This window comes from Zalophus californianus, chromosome 8 (genome assembly GCF_009762305.2).
Source record: "Zalophus californianus isolate mZalCal1 chromosome 8, mZalCal1.pri.v2, whole genome shotgun sequence".
Taxonomy (NCBI): Eukaryota; Metazoa; Chordata; class Mammalia; order Carnivora; family Otariidae; genus Zalophus; species Zalophus californianus.
Window position 1 is genome coordinate 115,195,030 of NC_045602.1, and position 24,295 is coordinate 115,219,324.

The 24,295-nt window shown below is 43.9% G+C and overlaps 1 protein-coding gene and 1 pseudogene across 1 annotated transcript in view; both read left to right on the forward strand.

Moving 5' to 3' along the window:
- Positions 1 to 728: 728 nt before the first annotated feature.
- CHMP4B (charged multivesicular body protein 4B) overlaps positions 729 to 24,295 on the forward strand; it is a 52,023-nt gene continuing 28,456 nt past the window's right edge. The window contains exon 1 of the mRNA XM_027623484.2: positions 729 to 1,030. Coding sequence (XP_027479285.1) covers positions 841 to 1,030 — 190 coding nt within the window. The 5' untranslated portion in view covers positions 729 to 840. The remainder of the gene's footprint in view (positions 1,031 to 24,295) is intronic.
- LOC113937441 lies at positions 4,632 to 11,677 on the forward strand (annotated as a pseudogene).

Genomic DNA, 24,295 nt, shown 5'->3' on the forward strand with positions numbered 1-24,295 from the left:
TACCTGTCTCACATAAGCTTGGAGGTGGTCTTGTTATTATCATCTCCAGGGAGGCACACAGAGTAGGGGAAGTAACTTGGCCAAGTAAGTCATAAAGATGCGTTTTGAGCCCACGCACTCCAGTGCCAAGGCTGTTAGCTTCTACTAGGTTTCGAAGAACCTGTTAGGCGAATAGAAAGGCATTCTAGGTAGAGGGTACAAAATATGTAAAGACAGGGCTAGTCAAGCTAGTCAGTCACTCAGTTTCTCTGAGTCTTGGTTACTCACCTACAAAATAGGAACAGTATTATAGGTTTATAGGTTCATAGTTTTGTGAGAATTAAATGGGATAATGCGTGTAAAGCACTTTGTACAATACCTGGATCATAGAATGTGCATAGCGCTAATTAATGTTTTAAAAAAATACTGTTGTTTCTCTGCTTGTCCTTCTACCACTACAGAACGGGTTCCAAGGAGACTACATTTCCCAGCATGCCACCTCGCCCTTTGACTCTAGCTAGACCAAAAAGACGCGCCGACGAGAGCCTCAAGCCGGAAGACTATAGTCTCCCGGCGTGCACTGCGCCCCCTTCCATTAGATTTGAGGCACGGCCGGCGCGTTGCTCACCGGGAGTTGTAGTCAGCGACGTATTGCTCTGACGCCGGCCGGGCCGGGCGTGGGGGCCTGTGGGAGGTGGCGCGGCGGGGCCCGGCTGCGGGGCGGAGGCGGCGGAGAGGCCTGTGGCGGCGGCGGCGGAGAGGCCTGTGGCGGCAGGGAGCAGCGGGGCCGGGAGCGGGCGCTGGAGCCGAGCCGAGCCGAGCCGGAGTGGGCGGCGCAGGCCGGCGCGGCGAGCAGCCACCATGTCGGTGTTCGGGAAACTGTTCGGGGCAGGAGGGGGCAAGGCCGGCAAGGGCGGCCCGACCCCTCAGGATGCCATCCAGCGGCTGCGGGACACGGAGGAGATGCTAAGTAAGAAGCAGGAATTCCTGGAGACTAAGATCGAGCAGGAGCTGACCGCCGCCAAGAAGCACGGCACCAAAAACAAGCGCGGTGAGTCGGCCCGGTCCCCTCAGACTCTCCTTAGGCTCCCCGGGCCCGGACTCCTCCTTCATCAGACACGCCCCAGGGTCTGCCCCGACCCTAGAACTCTCCCCGGTCACACTCCCCTCTAGGCCGTTCCGGACAGCTCCCCGTCTGGCTCCCTTGAGTGTCTCTTGGGGCCTTGGACTCCTCCACCATCAGACTCGCATTCCTGCCTTTCCCCCTCAGGCTCTCCCCTCTCTGCCAGGCCCTTTCAGACCCTGGTTTCACTGCACTGCCGTCGGCCCTCCCTGGAGTCCGTTCTCTTCCGCCTTCTCCTCTCTCAGGCCTGCCCTCACCCACCTTCGAGAAACTGCCGTCTTTTTCTTATTGGCTCATTTCTGCTCCCCACCCCCCCATTCTAACTCTTGTGTCCTTCCTTGTCCTACCCCTGCCTTCTCCTGACCCCTCTGTGGAGTCCATGAGCTGCCCCTGCCCTCCCCTCATCCCCCTGACTCAGAATTCTCCTTGAGAAGCCTTTTTGGTGGAGAGGAAAGGGGCCTGGGGGAGAGGAGACCCCTGGTTCCGTCTCTGTTTACTTGCTGAGCGAACTTAACAAGTTGCTTTCCCTTTGAGGCCTCCTTTTCCACGTCCATCAGCGAGTGCCTTCCAGATTCGTGATTCACTGCTTGTTGCCTCATAGCCAGGTCTTATCAGAGTTTCTGGTAGCATAAGCCTTCACGGGTGACTCACGGCTTCCCCATCCCTCTGAACCAGAAATAGGGACGCCATTCCTCCATTGGCAGTGACTCCTTCCCAGTCCCCACTCCTGGGGGTCAGGGTGGGGATAGTGAACCTTGAGGCGTGCTTAATATACTTCCTGGCGCTGTATGGCTTTCTGGGCAAGTGCTTTGTATTCTTAGGGTGAATGTGACAATGCTTTAATAACTGTAAAGCAGTTTAGAAGTATTTGATCCTTTTGGTGTTATGGCAATATGAGAGTGAACCACAGAGTGACAGTGCCTCCCCCCAGAGAGGGCGGCAAAGGTGAGAGGAGTTGAGGAGCTGCACAAACAAGTATTTAATTTAGAAGTCGGCTAGTCATTAGCCACGTGACCTTGAGCTGGTTATTTTACCCCTTTAAAAGGAAGATCATGCATTTACAGTGCCCAGCACCTAGTAGAGGCTAAGTAGATGTTTTTTTCATTCTAACAGAAGAACAAAATAGTCCATCGCGAGGATGCTCCTTTGCTGATAGTCAACAAATAGTCCGGAAGTTTTTTTTGAGTGCTGGCTGCATATTGACAGGGTGAACAAAGCAGAGTTTCTACTCTATGCAAGAGAAGATAGAAACAGGAAAATAAATGAAGAAAATATTGTCTAGTGGTGGTGGGTGCTTAAAAAAAGAAGATGACCTGATGGGGAATGATGGAGTGGGTAAAGGGGTGACGCTTTAGATAGAGTGGTCGGGAAAGGCCTCTTTTAAAAAGTCAAGTTTGAACTGAGCCTTGAGAAGGAACGAGCTCTGTAAAAAGCTAGAGGAGGAGCCTTCCACGCAGGGAAAACAGCATAGGAAAAGGCCCGGAGGTTGGCCTGTTTTAAGAAACAGAAGACCTCTGTATCAGGAATGTAGCAGTCGAAGGGGAAAATGGGTGAGGAGTGGACCTTGGACTTCCTGGTAGAGTTTGGATTTTATTTCAAGTGAGTAGAAAGATGTTGGAGGGTGTTATCCAGGAGTGTGTCCTTATCATTGATAGAGTTTAAAAACACCATCTGGCTGCTCTTTGGAAAGTAGACAGGTGTGATGAGAGTGGGAGCAAGGAGACCTGAGGTAGTTGCTGTCATCCATTTGTGGCCTGGACTCCAGTTATAGATAGCCCTGGAGGCAGAGAGTAGGGTTAGATTTTGCTGCCTCTAGCTTTTTTTCTTTGATGACTCTCCCTCTGTCAGGATCCTCTATTGTTCATTAGAGTCATTGTTTTTACCAGTCTGCATTTTGGAATGCTTTGCCCATTGCAGGGTGGTGGGGAGGAAGGTATCACTTTACCTCATCTCTCATCTGAGAGGGCAGTTCTTCTGAGGTCTTTTGGTCTGGAGCTGGTTTAGTTTTTGCAGTTTCAGAGGTGATTGGATTTGCTTTCAAGAGAGGGTACCAGCAGACAGTGGAGGACCTATCTTAGTTGTAATAATTTTGCTGGAAGCATCCCATCTTCTTGAGTTTGCCTGAGAGGACAGGAGCTACTATAAGCTTGCCCTACTCTTTAGCGTGTTTTGGGGGAAAGGTCTTATCTGCTTATTGGGGTAGAGCTGTGAGGTATTGACACCACCACATGCCATTCATTTAGTCACTTACTAACTCGCTACTGAGGCAGGAACTGGAGAATCAGATGAAAATACACTGTGCCTGCCTTCCAGGAACTCAGGATTGGTAGTGGGTGTGTTTTTGTTGTAGTTTTTGTGTGTATGTGTGTGAGAGAGAGTGAGAGAGAGAGGGAGGAAAAGGAGGAGGAGGAGGAAGGGGGGAGGGGAACATACCAGTCAGTGCTGAAATGTATGTACATGGGTCTGCGGCTGCATAGGAGGAGGTTCCTGTCTGGAAGGGAAAGGGCAAGGGATGCTTTACAGAGCAGGGAGGGTCAGCAAAGAGTTTGGGGAGCAGTGAGGGTGTTCGTGGGGTGAGACAGCAGAGAAAAAATATTGCAGAGTGTCCTGTAGCCTCAGGCCTCAACCTGGAGATGCTGAGGAGCCACTGGCTGTCTTAAAGCAGAAGAAACAGATCAGCTTGGGTTTCCAAAGAGCACACCAGCAACAGAATAAAAGTAAGGAGTATAGACCAATCAGGAAGGGGCTGGAGGCAGGAATCCATTAAAACGTAAGGATAGACTCTCATAGACATGATTTGAGCCATAGATTTATCACTTACTAGCTGGTGCCTTGGGGCTGGTTACTGCACCTCATATTCCTCCTCCAAGAATAGGGGTACTAGTATCTCTCTTATTGGGTTAAATTGTGTTATGTATGCAGAGCTCTTAGCACAGTGCCTGCCGTATGGTAAGCGATCAATAAATGCTTGCCATTATCATTATTATAAGGAGACTCGTAATTTTCAGGTGGAAACAAAGGGCTTAGAATAGAAGCATGGAAAACTAGATGAGAAGTAATACATGTCAGACTTTTCTGAAGGAGAATCAAAAGAATCTTGGTGATTTATGGGAATTGTGGGTAGGATGAAGGAGGGAGGAGTTGAGGACAATTCCCAAGTTGGACAGTTGGGTGGATGGTGATGTCATTAACCAAGTTAAGAAACCCAGAGGAGGAGCAGTACCTCATAACTGTGTTGTCCTTTGAGGTTTGTAAAACTTTTTTCCTGAGTCTCAGAGCATCCACGGAAACTGAGCTCCTCCAGGCAGGATGTGATGGTTATGTTCATCACTGTGTCCCCTAGCATAGTGCCTGACATATGGTTATGGTTCAGTAAATATTTATTAAATGAATGGAAACCATCTTTTGAGTATATTTTGTTACTCCCATTGTACAGAGAAAAAAATGAGGCTCAAGAGAGGATGTAACTTGACTCAGGGACCAGTTCTTCTGGTGGCTATGGGTATCTTGTGTTCTGTGTACTCCCGTGATGGCTGAAGGCATCATCATTACCTTTGTCATCACCTATCTCATTAAACACTCACTTGTGCAAGGTGTGGTGCTGAGTTGGGAGGAAAGAAGTGAGATAGGACCATGCCATGCCCTTGTGGTGTATACATTGGAAAGATGATAAACTGTCCTTTAAAACAAATCTCTGAAGCTCAGGTAGATTATTGCAGTGTGCAAGTGCGTTCCAGGAAGTGATTTTAGTTAGGGTCCTGGAGCAAAATTTGGATTGTGTATTTTTTCCAAATTCCTTTTCCTTTTCTTTAGTCATGTATTCATTCTTAAGCATATAGCATGCTCTTGAACTGTGTCCCAGGCCCCAAGCTCAGTGCTGGAAATATAGAGAAAACAAACATGGTCCCTGCCATTCAAGGGACTTAAATATCATCACTTTCCTTTTCTATAAAGTAGAAATAATATTTATCTCACATTACTATGGTGAGGATTAGCTAAGAGAATATATGAAAGTGTGACACATTGTGGATATGAAAGTATACTTTTCTTTCCTTTTCTGATAAAGTTATTGCTGCTCAAATTTCTTTGGTTTGATTGTCAAAATGGAAAAGTTCTTTCACTGAGAACTGGATGGAAACCAGTGTAGGTGAATTGACAAAAATCACTCAAACTTAGGTCTTTTTTGGTACTTTTCTAACAGTGCCCTGTTAGTTTTCTCTAAAACAGATGGTCAAATATCAAAGATTTTTTTCTTCCTAAGGTGTTGTAATGAGTTATGAAATATCTACCTAAGTGATTCAGATTTCCTTTTTCCCCTGTTTAATAAAATTGAAAACAGTTTGTAGAAAGGGTCATATTTTAGTTTAACAAGAGAACTGTATGAGGTTGGGAAATGGGTATGAGACTGGTATCTCAAACACCCTATACCGATACATTTCTATTGGATTTATGGACGCAAATCAGTTCATTTACAGTTTAATTTAGGTTCAGTGGAAAATGTCTGACGGATGCAGAGAGGCTATGCACTCACAGGAAATACATCTTCGTTAAGTCCTGTTAATTGCTGGAGCCAGGGTGACTCTCTCATGTTTAATAAAATTGCTTTGAAATGTTAGCATGTGGGAAGACATCTTAATAAGTTACATTTATAATGAGTGTGGCCTTCTGGTTCTCTAGACTCAAGGTATCAGGTTGAAAAGTACAGCATCTTGGGGCACCTGGGTGGCTCAGTTGGTTAAGCATTTGCCTTGGGCTCAGGTCATGATCCTGCAAACCCTGCTCAGCAGGGAGTCTGCCCCTCCCCCTGCTCTCTCTCTCTCCCAAATAAATAAATAAAATCTTAAAAGAAAAGTACAGTATCGTAATGGTGCATGTGTCAGCAGGATCTCCTCTTCCAGAGGCCCTGGGATGGAAAACCCAAAACCCACCCAGGGAACTGAGCAGTGGGAATTTCCCTTGGTGATGCTTAAGCTTCTTGTTTGAAGAAACGCTTGGCCAGATTGGGTTTGGTTTACTTTTTAAGACAGATGGAGTGTCAGAGAGGCCTCATGTGTTGGCTCTCCAAACATGCTGGTGCCTTTGATTCAAACGACAAAATCTTTTTTGCCCCATTTGGCAGGGAGATTAAATATTTTTAAGTGTCTGCCAGTAGGTTTATAATGTGGTTTGAAATTCAAGATAGATTTTGTTTGGAAGTCGAGCTAAATGTGAGGACCTTTGAGCCTGGACTATTTTGCTCAGGGAAATTTAGTGTCCCTGGTTGGGTTTGTGTGCAAAGAGCAAGGTCTTGGAAAACAGCCTGTGAAGATGTGTGCGAGCCCTACATCCCTGAGGCAGAAAGCCAGGACCTGGTTTGTTTTCAGTGGTCCAGAGCCCTGAGGTGGAGCCAGGGCCTGCTGGGAGAAGGGAAGCTCTTGGGGTCTTGCGGAATTCCTTTGGATAGGAAAGGTTTATGAAAACTTGGTTCTCTTGCCAAGAATTGTTTTGTGCTGTGCTGTTGTCTTTAAAAGAGTGAGAGAGAGGATATTCAAAAACAACTTTAGATTGGTCATTTTGAGGATAGAGGGTATATTTAGAAGGAAAATTTGAACTTAGCAACAGGAAATAAGAACAGACCTAGTTGGATATAATACTAGCCTGTTTTTAAGGTGTTTGGCTCAAACCAGCAGATGTTTTTTGAGTTCATTCTAGGAGGAAAGCAGCGTGATGGTTTAGGCAAAAGATTTCTGTTTGAATGCTGACTTCACCACTCACCAGCAGTACCTTGGCAGTTCCTTATCCTCTCTGAGTCTCAACGTCCCCATCTATAAAAAGGGAAAAATAATACTTCTTAGGGTTCTTGGGAGGATGTGGAATATGATATATGTAAAGTGCCTAGCAGAGTGCCTGGAACATAGAAGAGATGTAAATGTGCCCTTGGTTTCCCAGGTGTAGTTTTAGGCACAATAAGGGATATAAAGATGGATGAGACATTACTTTCTTCCTACAAGGGCTCACAATTCAGTGAAGAAGACTCATACAGTTACAAGTAACTGATAAAAGGCAAACCATGGTAAATGTACAAATGAAGTATTAGAGGAAAATACCGCTGGAATAGATTAATTCATCTCTGAGGGTTGGCAGGTTCATTTTCACCCAGCCACCCATCCAATGCCCAAATTCCCTTTGCAGTGTTCCTGCCAAGCGATTAACCTTTGATTGAACCTCTTTGCTGACAGGATTTGTATTAGCTGGTCTATCCTCCCATACCACAGCATCGTCTGTCTTTGGATCGCCCTGACTATAAAACCACCTTTTTTCTTTGGAATGATCTTTCTTCCTTTAGTGCCTACTTCTCACAGGTTGAGGCGGTAGCTCTGTAGGGAAACAGTTTGGGCTAGTGGAAAGAATGTGGGATCTGGAGTTAGAAGGCTTGGGGCAGATCCTCGCTCCAACAGTAGAGGGTTGTGAACAGTGTTTCTTGCATCAGGAAAGCTAACTGCTAATACTCTTCTGGGGGCCAAAGAGAACAGGACATACCGGGGAAGATGGTGCGTAATGTTTCAAGCCTGCACTTCTCTGGGACAGATCTCTGTTCCATTGACTGTCTGTTGCCAGGCATTTCTCTTTTCTTGTTACCCTCCTCTGAATGTTCTCCTTTTTATCAGTGTTGCCTTTAAGTTGTGGAGTGGGCAAAGCTGAATCTCTGAATATTCCAGCCAAGGTCTGAGCAACATAGCCCAGAATATGCAGGGCTAGCCATTTGTCTAGGAATTAATTTGGTTCTATGTACTGAATGGCCCTGATAATTCCCGTATCACTGAGACTTGGTGTTTTGTTTTGTTTTGTTTTTTAAGCAGATTTTGCTTTCCAGTGGCCTTTCATTAATAAAGGAATGAGCATCTAGTAACTAGTAAAAGTTTGGCCTTTAAGGAGCCTTAGCTGAAGGATTGAATGATTGAAGTTCTTAATAAAAGCATCTGGCTGGTTTGATTCTCCCATAGCTGATATTTCTAGTTCTACCTCCTCCCTCTTCCATACAGGCCAAAGCTGGCTGGAGGGTTATTTGAGGAATACAGGAAAACTATACATCTTTGTGGTCATGGCTCAAGAGGTTAATTATATGGTATATTGGAAAAGGTGATAGGCTTAGGATCAGAAGACCTGCACTCATATTCCACCTCTGCTACTTGCTAGCTTTGTGATCTGCAGCAAATCTCCTTATATCTCTGAACATCAGCTTCTTCAGCTGCAAAAACAGTACATAGTATTTACGTTATAACTTTGCTACTCAGAGTGCAGTCTATGGAAACATTTGGGAAAGTGTTAGAAATACAGATTATCAGGCCCTACCAGCCCTACAGAGCAGAACCTCCATATTTATGAGATCCTTAAGTAGTTTGTATGCACATTAAAGTTCGAGAGACATCTCTCTGTACTTATTGTGGAGATTAAATGAGAATAGTGGGCATTTCCATATGCCCATGCCAGTCAATATTCATTCCTCACAAGGAGACACTCAGGGATGCTGTCTCCTTGATCAGTTTGCTCACTTCTTTGGCTGCTCAGAGATTGAACTCTTATCCAGCTCAATCTATTTTCAAATACCTTCAGCTACCTCCAAACCCAGTGAGGTCACAGAGTGTGATGGTTCAGTAGAATCTGCCTCCCCTCCCTTTGAAAAACTTGAAGCACTTGTTCTGCTGATGGGGTAATGGCCTTCTCCATGAAAGAAGTCAGTCATCTGGGTAATTGACATGTATTCAGTCAAGCTGTCTGGTCACAAGGACCCCACCGGCAACCCTGCTGATAAGTTAGGGGCGGTTCCCATCCTTAGTAAGCACTACTGCCTAGTTGGGGGACCAGTTGGTAAAGAAAGCATTTCTACCCAGTTAGGCTTGTATAGAGTGCCATAAGAACCCCAAAGAGGGATTAACTCCACCTGGGGGCTAGGGGGTGGCTAGGAAATGAATTTTTTGAAGTCTTACTTTTTTTTTTACCCTAAATGATTTTTCAGTGAGTTCTGATTCTTGGTTCAGTGGCTTTGTGGCTGTTTCCTGTTCTGTTTATATGGCATTGGTAGTGTTCTAATCCACCAGTTTTCTGCATCAGGAGGGACAGATGTTCTCTGAGAGCTTGTTCTGTGTTAGGAGCAATCTGAGATGCCATGTGGATTTCCAGGCAGTGAAAAAGACACAGCCTGGCCCAGTGGATCCTACAGTTAAACAGATCTGAGGCTCTTTCAGAGGAAAAGTTATCACAGCTACATAGCCCATACATTTTTTTTTCATTGGAGTCTTACTACCATCCTAAGTGTTCCTTTCAGGAACTTATGGATAAAGTAAAACTTATGGATAAAGTAGAAAGTTCAAGGAGCTTCTCAGCCAGGAGAAAGGGAGTTATATGGGATGATGAAGTATAGATGATGGCAGAGGATCAGTGCAGGGAATTCCATCATCAACTTGCCCTGTTTGATTCCATAAAATGACATTTTTCTGGATTTGGGGTGATAGTGAATCAAGCACTATGCTTCTCGGGGTGGTAGGCCTGGGACTTGACACAACCTGCTGAGGAAAGTTTCCTCCCATTGAACAATCAGGGTAGTTGAGTTTGCTCAGAGCTGGAGACTACAAGTCCCAAAGTAAAAGCTGAGACATTCATCTAGTGTTGCCTGCCCGAGTGTGGGGCTTGTCAAATGATCCTGCTCTCAGAAGGCCCATATTCTTGGTCGGGGTGGGGGGCAGTAAACTTAGGACAGGGATAATTACAGTGCAAAATTGGCTGTAAGTGCCACCCACAGGAGCACCCTAAATGAAGTGTAGTGGAGATTTGAAGAAGGGAGCAGTTCTCCAGTTTAGGATTCTCAACAGAGAGATGACGATGTGATCTTTTGTGTTAGTCCTTAAAGGAGTAGGCAGCTATAGGGTGGAGTGGGGTGGGTTAGAGTGGGGTGGGGGTTGAACGTAGATACTCATGTTTGGTATATGACACCACCTCAGATCTAGAGTTACAACTGGAAGATGCAGAAGAACCTCTGTTTCATCTAGCTCTGTTGAGTATAGAGTAGTATATTTGAGAAAAGGAAACTAAGACTTTTGAAATGGATTTGGATATTTTGTACTGTTTAGGGATCTTGATGTTGAAATCCCAAATCTTTTTTGTCATAGTGCTGCATAGGTAGACATTGGCATTTCACTTCAGATGGTCCATTTTTTCTTATTTAATTTATTATTATTATTATTTAAAGATTTTATTTATTTATTTGAGAGAGAGAATGAGATAGAGAGAGCATGAGGGGGGGAGGGTCAGAGGGAGAAGCAGACTCCCTGCTGAGCGTGGAGCCGCATGTGGGACTCGATCCCGGGACTCCAGGATCATGACCTGAGCCGAAGGCAGTCACTTAGCCAACTGAGCCACCCAGGCGCCCTTTATTATTATTTTTTTTAGAGAGAGAGGAGTGTGTGTGTGGGGGGGGGGGGTAGAGTAGGGGCAGAAGGAAAGGAGAGAGAGAATCCCAAGCGGGCTCCATGCTCAGATGGTCCATTTTAAAAGAAGGTAGCTAGAAGTTATCCAAATTGGAAAGGAAGGAGTAAAACCATCACTATTTGCAGATGACATGATACTATACATTGAAAACATTAAAGACTCCACCAAAAAACTCTCAGAGCTAATAAATGAATTTAGTAAAGTTGTGGGATACAAAATTAGCATACAAAAATCTGTTGCATTTCTATTCACTAATAAGGAACTATCAGAAAGGGAAAACAAGAAAGCAGTCCCACTTAACAATTGTAACAAAAAGAATAAAATAGCTCCAGTCATTGAGCCACCACTGAGGACTCAGCAGCATCCCCCTTGAGCCCTCCTGTTTCCCAGTTCTCCGTCCCAGTACCCGTCCCCCCAGCTTTTCCCCACCCCTCCTCCTGCAGGACTTTTCCACCAAAGAAAGGAATCATATCGAATTTCCGCTCTCCAGAACCTCCACTCTTGTGACTCCTTTGCTGATGCAAGTAAGGGTGATGTTCTGTTTCCTGCTGACACTGAGGATTATATATATAAGAATTCAACAGAGAGGGGCGCCTTGGTGGCTCAGTCGGTTAAGCATCTGCCTTCAGCTCAGGTCATGATCTCAGGTCCTGGGATTTAGCCCTGCATCTGGGCTTCCTGCTCAGCGGGGAGTCTCCTTTTCCCTCTCTCTCTGCCCCTCCCCCCTGCTCCTGTGCGCACTCTCTCACACTTTCTCTCTCTCAGTCAAATAAATAAATCTTTAAAAAAAAAAAGAATTCAGAGAAATGGCAGGAAGACCCTTACTCTTGTCCAAGGGTTTGCTGATGATTACAATAAAAACTAGTGAAGGTGTTTAAGAAGAAATTTGCCTGCAGTGGTACTGTAATTGAGCATCCAGAATATGGAGAAGTAATTCACCTACAGGGTGATCAGTGTAAAAATATATACAGTTCCTTCTTTGTAGAAATTGGACTGGCTAAACATGACCAGCTGAAGGTTCATGAGTTTTAAGTGCTTTTGGTTCACTGAAGCTTAAGTGAGGATTTCCATGCAATGAGTAGAATTTCCCTTCTGTCCCTTACCACAAGTTTAAAAACCTCATAGCTTGTATAAGGTAACTATTTGGAGTCTGCTTTTAACTTGGACTAGTGTAACTCCTTTGTGCAATAAACTGAAAAGAGCCAGGGGCACCTGGGTGGCTCAGTTGAGTGTCTGACTCTTGGTTTTGGCTCAGGTCATGATCTTGGGGTCCTGAGATCAAGCCCCACAATGGGCTCTGCACTCAGTGCTCAGTGAGGAGTCTGCTTGAGAATCTCTCCTCTCCCTCTGCCTTCTCCTGCTCCCCCTCCCTTTAAAATAAATAAATAAATCTTTTGTTTTTTAAAGATTTTATTTATTTATTTGACAGAGAGAGACACAGCGAGAGAGGGAACACAAGAAGGGGGAGTGGGAGAGGGAGAAGCAGGCTTCCCGCGGAGCAGGGAGCCTGATGCAGGGCTTGATCCCAGGACCCTGGGATCATGACCTGAGCCAAAGGCAGACGCCTAACTACTGAGCCACCCAGGTGCCCCTAAAATAAATAAATAAATCTTTAAAAAAAAAAACCCAAAAAGCTGAGAAGGGCCAAAAAAATAAATAAATAAAATACCTAGGAAAAAATTTAGCTAAGAAGGTGAAAGAACTGTACACTGAAAACTGTAAGACATTGATGAAGATACAAATAAATAGGAAAATATTTCTGCTTATGGATTGGAAGAATTAATATTGTGTAAATGTCCATATTACCCCAAACAATCTACAGATTCAATGCAATGGCATTTTTCTTTCTTTCTTTTCTTTTTTTTTTTCACAGAACTAGAACAAATATAGAATTATTTGGAACCACAAAAGACTTGAATAACCAGAGCAATCTTGAGAAAGAACAAAGCCAGAGGCATCACACTTCCTGATTTCAAACTATATTACAAAGCTGTAGTGATGAAAACAGTGTGGTATTGGCATAAAAACAGACACATAGATCAATGGACTAGAATAGAGAGCCCAGAAATAAACCCACAATTTGGCCATTTATGGTCAACTAATTTTTTTAAGATTTTATTTTATTTATTTGACAGAGAGAGAGAGAGAGAGAGGGAATACAAGCAGAGGGAGTGGGAGAGGGAGAAGCAGGCTTCCCGCCAAGCAGGGAAGCCAATGTGGGGCTCAATCCCAGGATCCTGGGATCATGACCTGAGCCGAAGGCAGATGCTTAACGACTGAGCCACCCAGGCGCCCCTGTGGTCAATTAATTTATGACAAAAGAGGCAAGAGTATATAATGGAGAAAGGACTATTGGGAAAACTGGACAGCTATGTGCAAAAGAATGAAATTGCACCACTATTTACACCATATACAAAAATTAACTCAAGGGGTTAAAGACTTGAATGTGAGATTTGAATCCATAAAACTCCTGGAAGAGCACATAGGTGGTAATCTCCTTGAGATTGGTGTTAGTGATGTTCTTTTGGATCAGACTCCAAAGGCAAGGACAACAAAAGCAAAAATAAACAAATGAGACTGCATCAAACTAAAACACCTCTTCACACTGAAGGAAGCCATCAACAAAACGAAAAGGCAACCTACTGAATGGGAGAAGATATTTGCAAATCATGTTATCTGTTAAGGGATTAATATTCAAAATATTTAAAGAACTCCTACAACTCTTAACAACAACAACAAAAAACCTATCTGATTAAAAGATGGGCAAAGGACCTGAATAGACATTTTTCCAAAGAAGATATTTAGGTAGCAATAGGTACATGAAAAGATGCTCAACATCACTGATCATCAGTGAAATGCAAAGCAAAACCACAGTGAGATATCACCTCACACCTGTCATAATGGCTGTTATCAAAAAGACAAGAAATAACAGTTGTTGGTAAGGATGTGAAGCAAAGGGAGCCCTTGTGCACTATTGGTGGGAATGTAAATTGGTAAAAACACTTTTGGAAAACAGTGTGGAAATTCCTCATAAAATTAAATATAGAGGGGGCGCCTGGGTGGCTTAGGCGGTTAAGCATCTGGCTTCAGCTCAGGTCATGATCCTGGGTCCTGGGATCAAGCCCCGCATTGGGCTCCCTGCTCTGTGGGGAGCCTGCTTCTCCCTCTCCCTCTGCCTGCCAATCCCCCTGCTTGTTCTCTCTCTCTGTCAAGTAAATAAATAAATCTTTTAAAAAATTAAATATAGAACTGCCACATCCAGCAGTTCCAGTTCTGAGTATCTATCTGATAAAAACAGAAACATTAATTTGAAAAGATATATGCACCCCCATGTTAATGCAGCATTATTTATAATAACCAAGATGTGGAAACAGCCTAAGTATCCATCAATAGATGAATGAATTAAAGAAGATGTGGGGTATGTATTTGTGTGTATGTGCGTGTGTGTGTATTTCATAAAAAAGAATGAAATCTTACCATTCATAACAACATGGGTGAACATTGAGGGTATTATGCGAAGTGAAATAAGTCAAACAGAGAAAGACATATTTCATGATTTTACTTGTAAGTGGAATACAAAAAAACAAAATAAAAACCCCAGACTCATAAATACAGAGAACAGAATGGTGGTTGCCAGAGGGAAGGGGGTTGGGGTAGCAGTGAAATGGGTTAGGGGATCAAGAGGTACAAACTTTTAGTTATAAAATAAGTCATGGGGATATAATGTACAGCATAGGGAATACAGTCATAATATTGTATTAACTTAGGACAGATGGACACTAGACTTATATGGTCATCAGTTTGCAATGTATGTAAACGTCACAATGTATCAAATGTTAAATCACTATGTTGTACACATGAAATTAATATTGTTTGGTTATACTTTAATTTAAAAGATGAAAGTTAGCTAGAAATTTTTGCTTCATTCACAAACACATTTGATAAATATATAGTAATTTGAACTGTGTGCCAGATACTGTCCCAGTTTATTGGGTAAATGCAGATGAGGACAGGTCATTGCCTCTGAATGCTTACAATCTAGCTAGAGTGACAAACAAGTAATCAGATATAATCAGGGTACCGTGTGATCTGTTCTAGAACCATATTCAGAATACAGGATATGCAATAGAAGGAACTGAAACAGGCTCTGTGTGTGTGTGTGTGTGTGTGTGTGTGTGTGTGTGTGTGTGTGTGTGTGTGTGTGTGTGTTGATTGAGTCTATATTTTATTAAATAGTTATTTTGGAGAGTAATAGATTGTTAGAGAGGAAGGAACTCAAAATGTATAAATGCTTGAAACTTTAAATTAATAGAAAAACTTTTTGAGAAAGAAAACCCAGGAACATGGAAATACATACAATGCTTTTAAAAAGCACTTTGGATCAGGATTCCTTGTGGGGACATAAGAATGGATACATGTTTAACTTAGTTTAGTCATACAAGAATTAGTTTTAGAATACTAAAGTACAGCTTATTCTTTTTTTTTTTAAAGATTTTATTTATTTATTTGAGAGAGAGAGAATGAGAGATAGATAGCACAAGAGGGAAGAGGGTCAGAGGGAGAAGCAGACTCCCTGCTGAGCAGGGAGCCCGATGCGGGACTCGATCCCGGGACTCCAGGATCGTGACCTGAGCCGAAGGCAGTCACTTAACCAGCTGAGCCACCCAGGCGCCCTAAAGTACAGCTTATTCTGATAATTATTACAAATTTGCTTTACAGTTGTCTTACTTCCTACAAAAGGAAGTAGGAATAAACTTGAGGAATGATTTACTGTTTGCATAATCAGGAACTGTAAGTTTCTTGTTTGTAATCTTTAAAAGACCTGATAGTTGTGAAAGCAAAAATTATACTTGTACATGTGTGTAGCCTGGCTGCTGTTCTCTGCAGAGGTTGAAGAGGAGCTGGTACTCAACAAGGCCATCTGAAAAACTCCCCATTGGGCTGAGGTGTTTGATCAGCTCTGTGTCCCCAGAGTTCATTAGACTTTGAAATGTTGACTGACAAGGGTGACATTTAAAACTAAAATAATTGCTGGTTTCTTAATTCTCCATCAAGTGGATCAGTTGCTTTCACCTCTCCAGAGCATTTTTCCCTTTAGAATCTTACGCAAGGTCAGTGAATGGTTGCAGATTGCTTAGCAAGTCTGGAGTTAGAAGATGTGGGTGTTGAGTTGTAATGAGCTCTGATAGCCTTCTGTGGCCATGTCCAAGGAGGGAGCCAGTATCAGCCTGGCATCCAGCATGTTGCTTTTAGCAGACAGCAGTAGGACTGGTGGCTGCAGACAGCCCTTCTCATGTTTAGATTTTAGAGGTAATTTTGGAGGTGTAAAGGGCAGAGCAGTATAGAAACACCTTTTCTGAGGTTATTTTCATCATTCATCAAATTGTATTTCAAAGTAAAAATTATTTTCAGGAGAAAAATCTTCAGAAAATGAAAACATTCCCCCCTATGTTTGGGAAATACCATACACTTTATAAATTTGATCATGTTCTTTTTTTTTTCCAACAGCCCATGCATTAAGTGGTATTATACCCCACACCCCCATTAGAGATGAGAAAGCTGACATTCAGATTACATGAGTCACTGGTCCAATACAGAAGCCTTGGGGGATCCCAAGGTGGACTGCATCACAGTGGGTTTGGGTATTTCTGGTGTCCCATAGGGCCAGGACTCCATAGCCTTCAGTGCTCATAACTTATCAATGGAAAAAATCCTGTCATTGGAAATAAAAAAAAATTTTTTTTTTTTTTTTACTGTTCTTTACACTGTGTAAGTACAGTGCAAGTTATTCTGCAGGGAAATATTTCACATTTGTATAGGATTTTATGGCTTCCAAAACACTTTCACATACACGATCTTGTTTTGAAAGTTAGAGAAACCTTATAAGATAGGTAGGGCAGGTTGTGATTTTAACCCCATTTTGCAGAGGAGAAAACTAGGGCTCAAAGCAATTGAGTGGTTTCCCTAGGGACTGAGTCAAGGCTATAGAACCCAAATCTAGTGCTTTCCTACTACACCATGCACTGTTCTGGCTCCCTGTTATCTAATGCTCAGTTTCAGATTCCCTTGCCAGCTTTAGCAAGGCAATGTGTCAATAATGGGTGTAGGTCAGGTTGAGGAGGACAGGGTTGGGGGTCCTCAGAGTGACTGGATTATGTTATCCACAGTGGGTCTAGTGCCAGAGAGAAAGCTAAGGGGAGACTGTTGATGTGTGTCTGGAATGGTTTGAGAGCCTTTGTTCACTACATTCATTCATTCACAGTCTGCTACAGCATTAGCATTGTGCATTTCCCAGTCTGGTTTCCATTTCTTTTGCTATAATAAACTTAGTTTCCCAGTGATCTTTAAAGCAGTGTTTCTCAACCTTGGGACTGTTGACATTTTGGACCACAGAATTCTTTGTTTGGGGGGGCTGTCCTCTGCATTGCAGGATGTTTAGTAGCATCTTTGACTTCTACTTGTTAGAAGTCCATAGAATTCCCTCTCCAGTTATGACACGCAAAAATGTCTCCAAACACTGCTAACTGTCCTCTGGGGGACAGAAGCTCCTAGGGTTGAGAACCACTGCTCTAGGGCTGGTCAAGCTGCACGGGTACAGCTCTAGAGCTCCAGAGACTGGCCTAAGGGTCAGTTGTTTTTAAAAAGAGTAGAGCTGAGAGGATCCATTAGAGTACTTTTAATCCTACCCTTGTGTTGTTCTGCTGAGGACACCAAGGTCTAGAGATAGCTCAGGGCCTTCCAGCTCTGCTTTCTGGGAGCCTGGGTTGGACTGGGACCTAGATCTGAATCCCTCCTACTCAGGACTCTTTGACCAACACAGAGTTTTTCAGTCTTCAGGTTGGAGGATGCTTTTCTGGATTCATTCACCAACCCGGAGGTTTTCAGTCTTCAGGCAGGAGGATGCTTTTCTAATTCCAGAAAAAAATCAGGAATGGTCATGTGATAATGCATAGTTGTACTTTAGTACCCATTAATTGGGAAGATCTATAATTATCTTCAATCAGTATTTACTGAATACCCACTGTCTGTGTCTCCATCCTAGGACTGTTTCACATGAACGGTAGTAGGTGGTCAAGTGGCAGTTGCTTTTGTGGTTGTGTGATATATTCACCACTTAGTGCACAGGCAGTGCTGGGTGGGCATATTTCACAGAGCACTGTAGTGGTAACCATGAACCCTATGAGCTCACAACCCGTAGGTTGGAAACCAGTTGATGCATTATACCATGAGATTTGGGAGAACGGTAGGCCTGAAACTCAGGGCTTTTCTTGAAACCATGAACTCTCTTTACACTCAAGATAGAAAACTCCACAGTCTGTGGAAATAAAAAGCCAGTAGGCTACCCAGAGTCCTCAGTGCGGCTCTCTCAACAGGGCATTTGTGATAAAAGAAGAGGCATTTGGCTGGAAACAAGCTTTAAGTTCTTAGTATTAGTTGGTAAATGGTGCATGGGTCTAAAGGGAGTTTAAAATAATGGCCTTGAACTTAAGAATATGTGTTTCCACAGCCTCTCATCTTGAAGCACTCAGCTTCTCTGACAAGAAATATTGCTCTTGTTTCAGAGGTAAGAGGCAGAGAGGCAAGGCTGCACAAATGGTCCCTGAAAGAACCAGCTACTTCAGGTTTAGGACTGGAACTCTGGTTGGCATCCAGGATGGGGCTGTTTGTTTCTGTCAGATGATGGTGGGGAAAAAGAAAAAAGTTGTTAGATTAAGTTCTACCCAATTTGGCCAACATTTTGAGTGCCCACCGTGAAAGACTCCATGTGAAGGGACAGCGTAGGACACAGATGGATAGGATTTGAGGCTGAGGGACTTGTGGGAGCCGAGGTACTGTGTATGTATGTGAGAGGGGAGGGGGGAATGGGGGGGGCTGAGGGGTAGGGGTGGCTCAGGCAGAGTGACAGTTGGAAAGATAGCCTGCAGCCTCCCTGAGGAAGCCCTGGACCCTAAGCTGAGGAATCTCTGTGTTAAATTGAATTTAGTGAGGCACATACTGAATGAACACTGTCTCTCAAGCAGTTTGTGGGGACCAGCAGCCATCTTCCTGCAGCATCCTGGTGAAGTTACCCATTGGTAGGCTTTCTACCCATTATTACTTGAGAGAATGAAGTGGGTAGAGGGGTTGTTCCCTTATAAGGGAGGACTCATGGGTCACTACCCTTTCTCTCATTACTTCTTCCTGGTTCCCCTTCTGCTTTATCTGAAACCTGGAGCATCCTGGGCAACTGGGTAGAAACAGAACAGTAACCTTTTTCTGCTTGAGAGTATCTCAGTTATATGCTCAAGGTAGGCAGGCAGATCTTCCTTACTTAAACCAGCTTGGCCGAGCCTCATTTATTAATCAGGTCCTTGACTGCTTCATGTTGTGCATTTCACTCCCAACTCCTGGCTGGCTCACTTAATTAGTTGTGATCTTTGAGATTATTTAATCTTCCCTTCATGTTTATCTTTGATCCAAGAGAGAGGGAGATGGGGAGAGTTACTTCCCTTGGCTGATGACAGCGACCTTTGTTTCTGAGGCTATACATTTCAAGTTCAGCCTGGTCTCTGTCTGCTATCCTCACAAAATCTGAGAGCTCACTCTTTTATTACCCACTCTTTCCTGAGCTTTCAGCCTCCTGTTTGCTTTCCTGTTTCCTAGGTGCTCCCTCCATCACCCAGGATGGCCAAGCAGAGCCCTAGGATGACATTCCCCACCCTCCTCCAAGTTCTAGTTCTGATTCTGTCAACTAGCCTCTTTGGGCAAGTGCCCTCCCTTTGTTTTTTCAACAATAAAATGAGAAGGATGGATTAAGTGAATGCTGAGATTCTTCCTGTTCTAGCATTGTCTGGGTCAAGAAGTACCATATTACAGTAACTCTCCAGAGGACCAGGTGTTGCTCTAAGCAGTTTTGCTGCATAAAAAGATGGAGCAGCTTAGTGTTCCTTTTTGTCTGTTAGCAGCTTGGGTACAGCCCTGCTCATTGTAAAAGCTGAGGGCAGCCACAGAATGTAGAATGTGATGGATGTCTTTTAATTGTGATTCCCTGGGCGCCTGGGTGGCTCAGATGGTTAAGCGTCTGCCTTTGGCTCAGGTCATGATCCCGGGGTCCTGGGATCGAGTCCCGCATCGGGCTCCCTGCTCCTTGGGAGCCTGCTTCTCCCTCTGCTTCTCTCTCTCTCTGCTCCTCTGTCTCTCATGAATAGATAACTAAAATCTTAAAAAAAAAAAAAAAAAAAAAAAAAAGAATACTAATTGTGATTCCCTGGTTCAGAGGCCAGAGCATTTTAGCTGCTCCTGTGAGCCTGCATCCAGGTGAGTAGCACAGATGCCAGAGGGCATCTCTCCTGGTGTCTGAGCCTCTTTTGGATCAATAGTCTGCCTCTGGACTTGACTGCCAGCCTTTTGGCAAATCAGAGGCACACATTTCTTCTGGGGCTGAGCAGGCTTAAGCCCTGCTGGACAGAAAACCCAGCAGTGACCAGTTAAGCATACTAGGGGTGCTTCCTCGTAGTAGTTCTCGACCTCCTTACCAACCCATTTTCAGGGCCACAGGATACAAAGAGTTTGTCTCCTTTGTGAGGGGAGTGGAGAAAGGAACCAGGTGGTCAGGGCTGGCCTGACTTGAGTCATCTTATCTAAATCTGCTTTTTAGGGTGCCTGGGTGGCTCAGTTGGTTAAGCAACTGCCTTCGGCTCAGGTCATGATCCTGGAGTCCCGGGATCGAGTCCCACATCAGGCTCCCTGCTCAGCCGGGAGTCTGCTTCTCCCTCTGACCCTCTTCCCTCTCGTGCTCTCTGGCTCTCATTCTCTCTCTCTCAAATAAATAAATAAAATCTTTAAAAAAAATCTTTTTAGGATGGCGACTGAAGATGATACTGATGTCTTGGGGAGAGCAGTGGTCTTCTCTACAAAGACCTTGTGTGCTTGGTGTAAATCCTGGCACCACCATGAGCAGCAGCTAAACCTCTTAGAAATATGGAAGACGTAAAAAAAAAAGAAATATGGAAGACGTTTACCCATCTGGTTCTAAATTAAGACCTTTAAAACCTCAAGCCCCTGCTAGTGCCCATTAAAAACCATTCTCTCCTTTTTATTAATTTTCATGGTACCTTCCTGTCTCCTAAGCAGCTCTGGAAAAATCACACAACTTTGGAGTTCTTCTTGCCCATACAGAGGGAAATCCCAGGCCCAGAAAGGTTAAGTGACCCTATTAAGAGTGACACAGCTCATGAAGACAAATCTGGGACTAGAACGCATGGCTCTTAACCTCCTCATTCCATTGAGTTCTGCTGCTTCACTGCTTCTCAACAGACTCTGGGGTGGTATGTTCCCAGAATGGTTTTGAAAATAAAATTAGTCGCCATGCAGGAAATAAAGTTGCCATGCAGAAAGCAGGCTGATGCAGAGATGGAGCAAACAGTTGCTATTTTAGGGGGTTGTTTTCTTTTGAGTAATAACTGGCTGTTGGTGGTTTGTCAGGATGGCACAGCCTGAGTGGAGGATCATAAACCTTGGGGTCCTGTTGTTGCTACCTTCCTGACTCTTTGTGTAACCAGGCTGTCTTTCCCTGCCTTCTAGGGGGGAATCCCTCCTATGCAAGGGATCAGAATAATTCCTACTTTTAACCCCTTGTATAGGACTCTGGGGAGGATTAGGAAGTCTATAAAGAGACCTAAGGAAAAGTTGGTATGTAAATGGCAATTTTGGTGCTTCTTAATTTTTTTTCTTTTTTATTGAGGTGTATTTTATTTATAGTAAAGCTGGTAAGTCGTAAGTGTACAGCTCAGTGTTTCTTTTACAAATGTATATACCCATGTAATCACCACTCTGATCAAGACATAGAACATTTCTAGCATTTTAGCAGTCTTGTGTTTTTTTAGCAGCTAAGGACTTGAGAAGAAAACAGTATTTGTTTACTCTGGCCCCCTTAAGAATCTCAGAGGTATTATATTATCCTTCTGTTACTCACTGAACATATGTTTCCCAAATACCTAGTAGTATAGGGCGCTGTGCTAGGGAGTTCAGAAATGAGTAATTGTTGACCTCTGTCTTGGGCTCACAACCCGTAAGAGATTACGACTAGGACCCCAGGGAGAAAGTGAGAAGGTCTCTAAGAAGCAGCTTGGAGGAAGGAGGCAGCTTCTGGCTGGGAGAGGCAAGTATGTGTATTTGCAGCCACAGAATTTTCCCCACTCCTCTCACTATTCATGAATACAGGAAAGGAGCCAGGTTATGGACTTTTAGTCCCTTCTCAGCCAGTTCTTTGCATTTTTAGACCGTTGTTGGGTCCTTTGGAGAGGTGCAGGCCCAGCTGAAAATCTGCATCTCTGGTGTTTGCTCCATCTTGCTTTTTCTGCTGGAGAGAACTTAGACAATATGGAAGAGAGCAAAAACAAGGCTCTTCTCCTCCACTGTGGCTACCAGGCTCTAAGGAGCTGACTTCCCTTCTCTCTTGGGTCTTAAGACTTAAAAGACCACAAATCTTTTTGAGTTAATTTTGGCCTGAATTTCTCTGCCCCCCTTTGGTCAAATAGTTTAAAACATAGAATTTTCTGTGTCTTATGTGAAAACAGACTCAAGAATGACTTTTCTGATCTATTTTCATGTGTGAAAAACAAGGTTTTTTTTTGTTTTAATTGCTAATAAAGGCATATGGCTCTGTGGTTGGTAGGAGGGAAGAAGGCCATGTCTAAGTAAATGCAAGGTGATCCCTTTCTTTAAAGAAAGATTCTCCCAAGGTAGTGAAGACCAGTGCCCAAGACAGGGTTAGCATGAGGAGATACTAGTCTGGGACATCTAAACATTGCAGAGCTTTACCTTTGGTACATGTGTAAATAGGAAAGAAAGAAGGGCAAATGGCTTAGCTAGGCTGCACTTTGTTCAGGTTCTGATGAACTACTATGTCTTGGAATCATAAGAGACTTTAGATCATTTGGGTCCATACCACAAGACTTTGATTTGATAAGGGCTGGAACCAGAACCAGGTCCATGTCTAGTGGAGTACAAAGATGTTCTGTTAGAGTGCTTAGCAGGATTTCGAAGGAAGCATGGCTGGGAGAGGGTGGTTTTAGATGTGGAGGGTGAACAGAGTGACAGGAGCACTGGATGGTTCCCCCCAGCAGTGGAACCAGGAAAACCAAAATGCTGGAGGTGGGAGAGGTATGAGTGTGGAGGCAGGGAAGACTCTGAGGCTGTCAGTCATCTGACGGGGGTGCCCTGGGACCCCCGTAGCAAGGGGATATGGAGGCTACCGTGGCCAGGATTAAGGTCTTTAATTGGCTAGAGAATCTTTGGCACTTAGCCTCCTTATCTTTTTGTTTTCTATTTGACTACTTGGGGACCCTGGAGGTGTTGCTTTCCTCGGTAGGAAGCCTACCTTCTTCCTTTTTTTTTTTTTTTTTTTAAAGATTTATTTATTTGAGAGAGAATGTGAGCAAGCAGGGGCAGGCAGAGGGAGAAGAGAAAGAAAGAATCCTTAAGCTGCCTCCCTGCTGAGCATGGAGCCAGTGCGGGGCTGGATGCAGGGCTTAATGCCAGGACCCGATCTGGAGCGACCTGAGCCTAAATCTAGAGCCAGTCATTTAGCCAACTGAGCCACCCGGGCGCCCCAGGAAGCCTGCTTTCTGATATTCCTTTCTTTACATTCTTTTCTAAACAATCAGATTATAATCTGTCACTGTTGGGATACACACACACACACACACACACACACACACACACGTATTTATATAATTATATGTATACATAATACACATATTTACATATAGATTATGGATACATGGTATATACATATATATTATATATACATATATAATATAAAATTTACCCTTTTAACCTTTAAAAAATTTAAAAAAAAATTTTTTTAAGATTTTATTTATCCAGGATGCCTGGGTGGCTCAGTTGGTTAAGCGACTGCCTTCGGCTCAGGTCATGATCCTGAAGTCCCAGGATCGAGTCCCGCATCGGGCTTCCTGCTGAGCAGGGAGTCTGCTCCCTCTGACCCTCCCCCCTGTCATGTACTCTCTCTATCTCATTCTCTCTCTCAAATAAATAAATTAATTAAATAAAATAAAATAAAATAAAATAAAAAGATTTTATTTATCCATTTGACAGAGAGAGAGATAGGGAGAGAGGGAACACAAGCAGGGGGAGTGGGAGAGGGAGAAGCAGGCTTCCCGCCGAGCAGGGAGCCCGATGCGGGGCTCGATCCCAGGACCCTGGGATCATGACCTGCGCTGAAGGCAGATGCCTAACGACTGAGCCACCCAGCCGCCCCTAACCTTTCTTTTTTAAATGTAGGCTCCACGCACAGTGTGGAGCCCAACGCAGGGCTTGAACTCACAACCCTGAGGTCGAGACCTGAGCTGAAATCAAGAGTCAGATTACTTAACCAACTGAGCCACCCAGGCACCCGTATTTTAACCACTTTTAAGTGTACAGTTTTGTCTTTTTTGTTTGTTTGTTTGTTTGTTTTGAAGGTATTATTTATTTGACAGAGAGGTTGAGCACAAGCAGGAGGTGCGGGAGAGGGAGAAGCAGGCTCCCCATTGAGCAGGGAGCCTGATGTGGGGCTCAGTCCCAGGACCCTAGGGTCATGACTTGAGCCACCCAGGGACCCGCTGGCCAAGATTAATCATGAGCAGAAGGGTACTTAAATTTGATGCCTGCCGTCAAGATTAACTATTTGGTCTCATCTGTAAAACAGGAGTAATAATCATAATAAGACCTGGAGTCAGACAAACT